Source organism: Leopardus geoffroyi, chromosome D3 (genome assembly GCF_018350155.1).
Source record: "Leopardus geoffroyi isolate Oge1 chromosome D3, O.geoffroyi_Oge1_pat1.0, whole genome shotgun sequence".
NCBI lineage: Eukaryota > Metazoa > Chordata > Mammalia > Carnivora > Felidae > Leopardus > Leopardus geoffroyi.
The window spans coordinates 19,976,031-19,986,712 of NC_059339.1; the positions used below are offsets into that span (position 1 = coordinate 19,976,031).

At 44.9% G+C, this 10,682-nt stretch overlaps 1 protein-coding gene across 1 annotated transcript; it reads right to left on the reverse strand.

Annotated features, from left to right (window-relative positions):
• Window positions 1–5,985: 5,985 nt before the first annotated feature.
• Window positions 5,986–9,514, reverse strand: LOC123587863 (the record flags this gene model as incomplete). The annotated part of the gene is given in 4 exon segments (XM_045457900.1): window positions 5,986–6,481; window positions 6,484–7,111; window positions 7,113–7,182; window positions 7,288–9,514. Coding segments are annotated over 4 exon segments (3,408 nt in total), but the record flags the coding sequence as incomplete, so codon positions are not given.
• Between the last annotated feature and the right edge of the window lie 1,168 nt (window positions 9,515–10,682).

Below are 10,682 nucleotides of genomic sequence, written 5' to 3' on the forward strand. Positions count from 1 at the left end.
AAAACTTTCTGCCATTTTTTTCAAATGCCTCCCTTCTCTTTCAGAGGCTCCAAGGACATGCATATTACATCACTTGAAGTTATCCCCCATGTTACTGAGGTTCTGTTTAGTTTTCAATCCAAATTCAATTCCAAATTTCATTTCTTTTCTTCTGTAATTTCTAATCTATCATTGATCTCATTTTCATCACAGATGTAGTTCTTGAACTTTCGTTATAAAAAAACTTTTCCATATATTTACCTAACATATTTGATCTTTCCTGAAGCTTCTTGCACGTGTAAAACGGCATTATAACAGCTGCTGTGGGGACACCTGGGTGGCTCAGTTGGTTAAGGGTCCGACTTCGGCTCAGGTCATGATCTCAGTTTGGGGGTTCAAGCTCTGAGTTGGGCTCTGTGGTGTGTGGAGCCTGCTTGGGATTCTCTCTCCCTCTTTCTCTGCCCCTCCCCTGCTCATGCTCTTTCTTTCTCTCAAAATAAATAAATAAACTTAAAAAAAATTGCTGTAATGTCCTTGTCTATTCATTTATTATCTATGTCAATTCTGGGTCAGTTTTGATTAGTTGATTTTCCCCTGATTATGGATCATGTTTTCCCTCTTCTTTGCATGCCTGGTCATTTGTGGTTGAATGCCAGACATTGTGAATTGTATTTTGTTGGGTGCTAGATATTTTTGTACTCCTACAAACATTATTGAGTTTTGTTCTGGTGTGTGGTTAAATTACTTGGAAACAGCTTAATCAATTCCAGACTTGCTCTTGAGATTTTTTTTTTTCCAGGTGAGATCACAGGAGTGTTAAGGCTAATTCCCTGCTACTCAGGCAAACTCTTCTGAGTACTCCACCCAAGCTTTATAATTCTGAGGTTTTTCATGCTCACTGGTGAGAACAGGCGTTATTTTCATCCCTGAATTTTCTCTGGGTATTGGTCTCTCTAATTGTTTTTGGTAGGTTTTCCTTGGCCTCAGGTAGTTTCCTCAAAGGCTTACACCGATCACCACTTAGTTGAGTACTTGAGGGTGACCCTCTGAAGATTTGCCAAATTTTCTTCTGTTCAGGACTCTCTTTTCTGACACTCTGCCCTATGAACTCCAGCTGCTTTGGATCCCGGAGCATCTTTATCTCTTTAACTCAGGAGGACCACTGGGGTCTGCCTGTATTCTCCCCACTCAGCCTGGAAACTCTCTCCAGAGAGTAATCTGGGGGCAATTGCAGGGCTCACCTTGTTTGTTTCTCATTCCTTCTTTCATTGCCTGATGCAGTGATTCAACAACCATTTTTTTTCATGTATTTTGCTTCATTTTTTCCCCATTGTTTCATGCAGGGGAGTAAATCTGGTTCCTACTACTATATATTGGCCAGAATATCCTTTCCTTAAAAAAAAAATACCCAGATTTATTGAGATACAATTCACATATCATACATTCCAAATATTTAAAGTGTTCAATTTGGTGGTTTTTTGTATACTCACAACTCACAGAGTTGTGCAAATATAACTACAATCAATTTTAGAACATTTTAATCATCCCAGAAAGAAACCCCATACAATTTAGCTGTTACCCCATCTTCACTAATTCACCCGTTCCATCCCAGACCTAGATTTGCACATTCTAGACATTTCATGTAAACAGAACCATACAATATGTGGCCTTTGGTGTCTGGCTTTTTTATACTTAGTAGAATGTTTTCAAGTTTGTGAAAATGTTCTAAAATTGATAAAATATTCTAAAATTCATAACTTTGGGCTATTATAACTAATACTGTTTTGAACATACATGTATATGTTTCTGTGTAGACACATGGTTTCCTTTCTCTTTGGTATATGCCTAGGAGTGGAATTGCTGGGTCATATCGTAACTCTGTGTTTTGCTTTCTGAGGGAATGCCAGACTGTTTTCCTGTGTTGCTGCATCAGGGTTGTTCCCACCAGTGACATATGAGGGTTCTGATTACTCCGCATCCTCACCAGCACTTTTATTATTTACCTTTTTTTTTTTTTAATTTTTTTTTTTCAACGTTTAATTTTTTTGGGGACAGAGAGAGACAGAGCATGAACGGGGGAGGGGCAGAGACAGAGGGAGACACAGAATCGGAAACAGGCTCCAGGCTCTGAGCCATCAGCCCAGAGCCTGACGCGGGGCTCGAACTCACGGACCGCGAGATCGTGACCTGGCTGAAGTCGGACGCTTAACCGACTGCGCCACCCAGGCGCCCCTATTATTTACCTTTTTGATTATAGCCATCCAAATATGTTTGAAGTAGTATCTCATTGCAGTTTTAATCTAATATAAATTAAATGACTAATCATGTTGAACATATTTTCATTTGGTTATTGGCTATTTGTATATCTTTCATGGAGAAATGTCTATTTGGGTCTTTTGTACATGTTTTTTAGTTGGGATGTCTTTTTATTGTTGAGTTGTAAGAGTTCTCTACGTATTCTGGACACAAGTCCCTTGTCAAATATATGATTTGTGAATATTTTTCCCATTCTCTGACTTGTCTTTTCATTTTCTTGATGGTATCTCTGAAGCACAGAAGTTTTTAATTTTGATGAATTCCAGTTTATGTATTGTTCTCATTTGTTGTTCATGCTTTTGGTATTATATCTGAGAGATCATTTGCCTAATCCAAAGTCATAAAGATTTACCCATATGTTTTCTTTTAAGAGTGTTATAGTTTTAGCTCTTACATCTAGACTTTTGATCTATTTTGAATTAATTTTTCTAAATGGGGTGAGGTAGGGGTCCAATGTAATTCTTTTACATGTGGATATAGTTTTCCCATCACCATTTGTTGAGAAGACTATTCTTTCCCCATTGAATGGTCTTGGCACCCTTATCAAAAATCAACTGACCATTGAAATATGGTTTTATTTCTAGACTCTTAATTATGTTCCACTGATCTATATATGTATCTCTCTGTTACCACCACATTGTCTTGATTATTATTGATGAGGGATTGTAAGGCAATCTGTCACCCTGCAAACAAACCTGCTCCCCCACCCCAGGTGGGATATGTGTGATATTCCTCAGGCACTTCTGGCTGCCCAAGAACAAAGGAAAGGACAGAAAACAAATGGTTAAACTGATAGAGTCTCCCAGTTTGCAAATATCTTACTAAAATTATAAGAAAAGGGCAGTCTTATCAATAGCCTAATCTCCAGGAACTCCTTACACTCTTGATAATGTTTTGCTAGAAGGAAAAACAACCTTAGCTTGACAACAGCTAGGTCCTGTAACCTGTAAGTCATTTTTAGCATACGGAAATCCCTTTAAAAAATTTCCTCTTGACTTATCTCCCACAACTCCATAGTATATACCCCTCTTCACAACCCCAGTGCAGCTCTTTCTGCCTACGTGTCCTGTCCCTGTGCTTTAATAAAATCACCTTTTTGCACCAAAGATGTATTTCAGAATTCTTTCTTGACCATTGGCTCTGAAACCTTCACCACCCCCCCTCCCAAAACCCTATCATTATTGCTTTGTAAATAGGTTTTGTAATGCCCGAAGTTCCAAAACCTCCCACCAAAGACCACCAGAGTTGTAAGTCAAAGCCAAGCGGCAAGGGTCGTTTATTGCAGGTTCAAACCTGGACCTCTGTGCACTTGTTGCCGGTGACGCTAAGAGGCCTCGATCAGGGTTGGTACAGCGTTTTTATAGGCAGGGACAAATAGCACAGGTGAGGTTTCAAATTATGAGGGGCCTGATTAGTCGATTTTAAAGTAAGGACATTTGTTGTTTTCTGATTGGGCGTCCTTTGTCTGTCCTTTGGTGGGAAGGCTTTGTCCGTTACTTGTGGCGGGAGAGAAAAAGGGGAAGGGGGAAGGGGGAAAGGGGAAGGGGAGGAACGTGTTAAGCAAGCAAGATTACAGAAGCCAGAAACGCCGGTTAGTTTATGTACAATCACTCATTTCATTACATATCAGACTACATTTAGGAAGGTTTACAACCCATTCTACTACACAGCGGGTTACATTCAGGAAAGGTCTCACAATGCTCATAGCAAACAGCAAGCAAAACAGACTTCTCAGCAATTGTATTTTTCATCAAAGATCCATAATAAGCAGAAAAGAGAACCTAGCTTTAAACTAAGGTAGGGCTGTCATTTGGATTGTTCCTTTCATTCCCCCCTTTTTCTTGTGCCTAAAGAGGCAATCTTGGATCTTTAGTTTTCTATTTGTAATGTCTCGAGCGGTTGGTACTGAGTTCGTAAGACCATTAATTGTATAGTATTGAACCTGTCTTGGACAAAATTAATGATTTTTGGGGCCTAATGTGAGAGCGAGAAGTAGGATGGCTAGAGGCCCAAGTAAAGCGGAGAGCAGGGTAGTTAACCATGGGGACGCACTGAACCAGGATTCAAACCATCCAGCCTCTTGTTCTCTTTCCTTTTTTCGTTTATTTAGCCCTTCTCGGACCTTGGCCATAGAATCTCTTACTATTCCTGTGTGGTCAGCATAGAAACAACATTCTTCTCCTAGTGCTGCACAGAGACCACCTTGTTGTAGGAACAGCAGGTCTAGTCCTCTCCTGTTTTGTAAAATTACTTCTGAGAGGGAGGTTAGGGACTTTTCAAGCGAAGTGATGGCAGTTTCTATTCTTTCTATATCTTTGTCAACCGCTTCTCTAAGTATACTAAATCCCTTGTTTTGTATAGTTAAGGCCGAGATCCCTGTCCCGGTTCCGATGGCCCCGAGTCCAAATATGGTGGCCAGAGTTAGAGCCCCTGCAGTAATGAGTTCTCTTTTAGTCACTCTTTTGGGTGCTATCCACATCTGGTCTACATACTCAGCTGTGTGGTATATGATTTTTGGGAACACAATTACCATTACACAGAATTCTGACTGATTGAACATATCCTTATAGAGGCAAGGGGTTAATCCCGCATGAGAACAAAGCCACCATGAGTTATTTGGTGGAATAATCCAGTTTTCTGAAGTATTGAATATATTCCTGTTACTTATGCATAAGTGGCTATATTTTGTTGGCACTGTTCCTATACATGTCCCATTTCCCGTAAGCGCTGGTAGTGTGAGGCCGGGTTTTCTCTGTCCCCAACTGCAAGCGTCTGAGTTGTTTGCAGTGCTATAATTTCCTATTATTGCTACTGACTCATAAAATGGAGGTTTTGTGGAATAGCACAGCCAACAAGCTTCTGTTTCATTGGGTTTAGTATGGTTTAAGGCCTTATAAGTGGTATTTATCATTACCCATAAGGGGTCATCTTTGAATGGGATTTGAATTTTTTTGGGGTTTTTTCGGGGTCACCTGAGTGGCTGAAGAACTAGTACCCTTGCCCGTGGTGTCAGTAGGCTTACTAGTGGGCCCTGGAGTAGTAGTAGGCTCACTTGTGGCCCTTATTACTGGATTCGGTCCTACTAACACTGGTGGAACCTTGGGTTGTACCTTTAGTTTTATCTGAATAACAGTTGCATAGTAGGGTGGTCCCCGATATAAATAGATTCCCCAATTAAGCCCAGTGGTCCATCTAGTATCTTTTTTCCCATCTTCTAGAAATTTAATGCGGATAAGTTTACAGGGACCTGTTCCAAAATACTGACTTGCTAGCTTGCGTTTGGGGCAGGGGCTAGCAAATGTCATGTCAATATAATGGGGGTTTACTTTCCATTTGGAGTTCCCATCATTGGAAGTGATGCAACTCCAGGACTTACAGTAGTACTTTAAAATTCCTCCACATGTGGTGTCAGCGTTCTGTCTGAACCCTGGGCATGCATAGAATCCCTTCTGGCTTAGAGATCCTCGTTCCCCAGGTATGCCGGGGAGTAATCCCATGGAGACAGCTACATCCTCTAGGTTGAAAAATAGGTCGGGCCACCAAGAATTTAAGGGGGTATCTGGTTTTGTGGTGGTATTATAGACTTCATGGGTTTCCCAATTAGAAACCTCCCAAGTTAAAGTATTGGGTATATGGGGGTTGCTCGCAATACTTATCAGTCCGTAGGAGGTGAGCAGGAGCACGCAAATGAGTGTTCCTCCGATCATTGTGGGTCCGGAGCTGCTGCAACAGTCTTGGTATGGGACACCCAGGCCTTTGGTCTTAGCCGGTTTTCGGGGTCAGGTTTTCGACGCAGAGTCAATTTTAAAGGATGGGTCTTACTCTGGTTAACCGTCCAGGCGGTGTTGGCTTCCGGCACGAAGTCTTCTCGAACCGCAAAGGGATCAGCTGGTCGGGCGTGGGTGTAATGGATCCAAGTAGCAATCCCGTCGACTTTGAGAGCAGTGGGTGTGGTTAGGATCACAATGTAGGGTCCCTTCCACCGTGGTTGGAGGGTCTCTTGCTTGTGTCTCCGCACGTATACCCAATCTCCGGGTCGGTAGTGATGCGGCTCAGGAGGGGGCCCGTTTTCATAAATGGCTCTCAATCTGGGCCAAACTTCCTGGTGGGTGTGCTGGAGTTCCCTCAGGGAAATAAGAAGTTTATGATCATCAAATTCAGTTAACACATTAGACTGTAGGTTGGGAATTATAGGGGGGGCACTCCATACATGATTTCAAAGGGGGTTAATCCAAGTTTGTAAGGGGAGTTCTGCACCCTGAACAGAGCTTAGGGGAGTAAGACTACCCAGTTAGCGCCTGTCTCCATGGTCAATTTGGTTAGGGTCTCTTTTAGGGTTCTATTCATTCTTTCTACCTGTCCTGAGCTTTGGGGTCTATATGCACAATGTAGTTTCCAATCGGCCCCAATAAACTGCGCTATCCCTTGTATTACCTTTGAAATGAATGCTGGTCCGTTGTCTGATCCTATTAGGGTAGGGAATCCGTACCTGGGCATGATGTCTTCCAACATTTTCTTTGCTACTACCTGCGCAGTCTCATGCTTGGTGAGGAAGGCCTCTGTCCATCCTGAAAAGGTATCTATAAACACTAGCAAATATTTGTATCCATATTTTCCAGGCTTTACCTTGGTGAAGTCTACTTCCCAATAGGCTCCCGGCCTGGTTCCGCGAGTTCTGGAGCCAGGGTTTTTCCCGTGGTTGGTGGCGTTAGTTAGTTGGCAAGCTTTACAGCTAGTAACTATCTGTTTAATTTTTGTCCTAGAGTCTTTAATGGTGATCCTAGCATGTCTTATTAAGTCTTGCATTTTTCTTGTGCACATGAGTGGCTCGGTGCATCTTGGATAAGACTTTATTTCCCATTTCTTCTGGGAGGATTATGCTACAGTCTGCTGCTCTCCACCATCCGTTAAGGCACTGAGTCATAGGCAATTTTTGGATCCAGTTTAGGTCTTTTTTAGTGTAGGTGGGACTTTCTGGTAAACTAGCTGAACCGGGGTCTGGTAGGGTGGTCATTAAAGCACAGTCCACCTGTAAGGCCACCTCTCGGGCCACCTGGTCAGCCAAATTATTTCCTCTGGCCACCGGTGTGATCGGTTTTTGGTGGCCTGGGCAATGTATGATGGCTAGTCGTTTAGGCAGCCAGAGTACCTTTAAGAGAGCCAATATTTCTTCTTTGTTTTTGATGGTTTTCCCCTCTGCAGTTAACAGTCCCCTCTCTCTGTATATAGCTCCATGTATGTGGGCTGTAGCAAAAGCATATCTGCTATCGGTATACACGTTTAGTCTCTTGTCTTTTCCCAAAGTCAGTGCCTTGGTTAAGGCCACAAGTTCAGCCCGTTGGGCAGAGGTGCCAGCTGGCAAAGGCTCTGCCCAAACAGTCTCAGTTTCAGTTGTGACTGCTGCCCCCGCGTACCTTTGACACTGATGTACAAAGCTGCTGCTGTCAGTGAACCAGGTAACTTCGGCGTCTGGTAGCAGATGATCCTGTAAATCTTCCCGAACTCCATGAACCTGTGCCAATATCTCAGCGCAGTCATGGAGAGGGGTATCCAAGTCCGGGTCTGGTAACAGGGAGGCAGGGTTTAGTGTTTGGGGGGGAGCATAAATGATTCTGAGGGGATTTAATAATAGTCCCTGGTAGTGAACCAGTCGGGCATTACTAATCCATCGGTCAGGAGGTTGTTTGAGGACTCCCTCGATGGCATGAGGGGTTGTAACATGTAACTCTTGTCCCATAGTTAACTTATCAGCATCCTTTACCATTAGAGCTGTAGCAGCGATCATACGGAGGCAAGGGGGCCAGCCAGCCGCTACTGGGTCCAGTCTTTTTGAAATATAGGCAACGGGCCTGGGCCATGGGCCAAGGAGTTGCGTCAGCACTGCTTTGGCTACCCCTTTATTTTCATCTACGAAGAGATGAAAGGGTTTGGAGACATCGGGGAGCCCTAAGGCTGGTGCCGACAACAGGGCGAGTTTAATTTGCTGGAAAGCCTGCTCAGTTTCCTCTGTCCACTCAAAGGGCGCCTGTTCTCGGGTGACCAAGTAAAGAGTCTTAGCCATCTCGGCGAACCGAGGTAGCCACAAGCGGCAGAACCCGGCTGATCCCAGGAACTCTCTTACCTGCCTTCGGGTTGTGGGTCGGGGGATGCGGAGAACGGTTTCCTTCCGTGCATCAGTGAGCCATCGTTGGCCTTCCCTTAACAGATACCCCAAGTAGGTTACTTTGGATCTGCAAATTTGGGCTTTCTTTGCTGAAGCCCGGTACCCCAGGGCACCAAGTGTCCGGAGGAGATTTTTGGTGCCTTGCAAGCAAGCTTCGGCAGTCTCAGCAGCGATTAAAAGATCGTCAACGTACTGCAAGAGAGTCACTTCGGGGTTTTGATTCCGGTACTCACCCAGATCCTCGTGAAGTGCCTCATCGAACAAGGTGGGTGAGTTTTTAAATCCTTGGGGGAGCCGGGTCCAGGTGAGTTGCCCATTTATGCCTCTCTCAGGGTCGGACCACTCGAAGGCGAAGAGCTCTTGGCTTTTGGGGGCCAGAGGCAGGCTGAAAAAAGCATCTTTTAAATCAAGGACAGTATACCATTGTCTTTCTGGGCTGAGGGCACTTAGGAGGGTATAGGGGTTGGGTACTGTTGGGTGTATGTCCATGACTCGGCGGTTAACTTCTCTCAGATCTTGTACCGGACGGTAGTCTGCACTGTTAGGTTTTCGTACGGGCAGCAGGGGGGTGTTCCAGGCTGAATGGCAGGGACGCAAGATGCCTAAGTCTAGGAGGCGATGGATATGTGGTGTGATGCCATTTTTGGCCTCCATTGACATCGGGTATTGTCGGACCCGAACTGGATCTGCCCCCGGCTTCAGCTCTATGAACAGAGCTGGGCGATGTTTAGCCAACCCCATACCCCCGGTTTCAGCCCATGCTTCTGGAAACTGCTGGAGCCAGGGCTGTATGTTTTGACTTTGTGAGGGTGGCCCCTGATGGAGTCGATATTCATCTTCTAATCTTAGAGTAAGTATGGTAATGGGTTGGTTGTGAGGGCCAGTCACTTGGGGGCCCCCTGGCGTAAAATGAATCTGGGCCCCCATTTTAGTGAGTAAGTCTCTTCCTAATAAGGGGCACGGGCTGTCGGGGATGACTAGAAAGGAATGGGTGACCTTTCCATTTCCTAGGTCCACAGTCCTCTGGGTGGTCCAGGGATATTTTTTTATTCCGGTAGCCCCTTGGACCCAGGAAGATTTTTCAGAAATTTTTCCATGGGGTCTGATCAAGACCGAATGTTGTGCCCCTGTGTCGACTAAGAATTGAACTGGGTTCCCCTCCACTTGTAGCGTTACCCTAGGTTCGGGGAGGAGATCCGAACCCCGTCCCCCCTATTCTGCATCTTGAGTGAAGAGGGCGGGTGTGGTTTTTGGCTGCCATGGTCTTTGATCATGACGTGGCTTTTTCTTTTTAGGGCATTCTCGGGCCCAGTGGCCTTTTTCTTTGCAATAGGCGCATTGGTCCTTATCTAGGGGCTTGTGTTTATCCAGGGGCTTTTGGACAACAGTAGCCAGGACTTTGGTCATTTTCTCGGTGGCTTTAAGTTGCCTGTCCTCTGGAGTCTCTCTATTATTATAGACATGCTGGGCAATGCGGAGTAAGTCCTGAATCTGTTTTCCCTCCAGGTCCTCTAGTTTCTGGAGTTTCTTTTTAATATCAGTGGCTGCCTGATATACAAAGGCCATTACAACAGCAGCTTGATTTTCGGGGGCCTCGGGGTTCATGGGGGTATACTGTCTAAGGTTTCCATTAATCTTTCTAAATAAGCGGCAGGGCTCTCTGTCTTACCTTGTATTACTGAATACACTTTTGCCAAATTAGTGGGCTTGCGTGCAGCAGCCCGGAGACCCGCCATTAGAGTCTGGCGATAAATGCACAGCCGTCCCCTACCTTCTGCCGTGTTGTAGTCCCAGTCATCCTGTGGGGGTCAGGTCAAGGGAAAAGCTGCATTAATGAGATCAAGGTTAGCAGTGGGTTGGCCGTCATCTCCAGGAACCAGCTTTCTTGCTTCCAATTGAATTCTTTCTCGCTCCTCGGTGGTGAACAGGATTCGGAGGAGCTGCTGACAATCATCCCAGGTGGGTTGGTGGGTAAACATAACGCTGTCTAAGAGACTTATTAAATCTTTAGGGTTGTCAGAAAATCGGGCATTCTGGGTTTTCCAGTTATATAGGTCACTAGTAGAGAAGGGCCAGTATTGAAGTCGGGGATTCCCCGTATCATCGGGAGGCCCTATTTCCCGTAAGGGTAAAGCTACGGTGGAGTCAGGAAGGCGGAGTCCTGGCTCACGTGGGGCCTGCCTACGGGTATGTCCAGCTGGCCCTTGGACTTCGCCCCCACTAG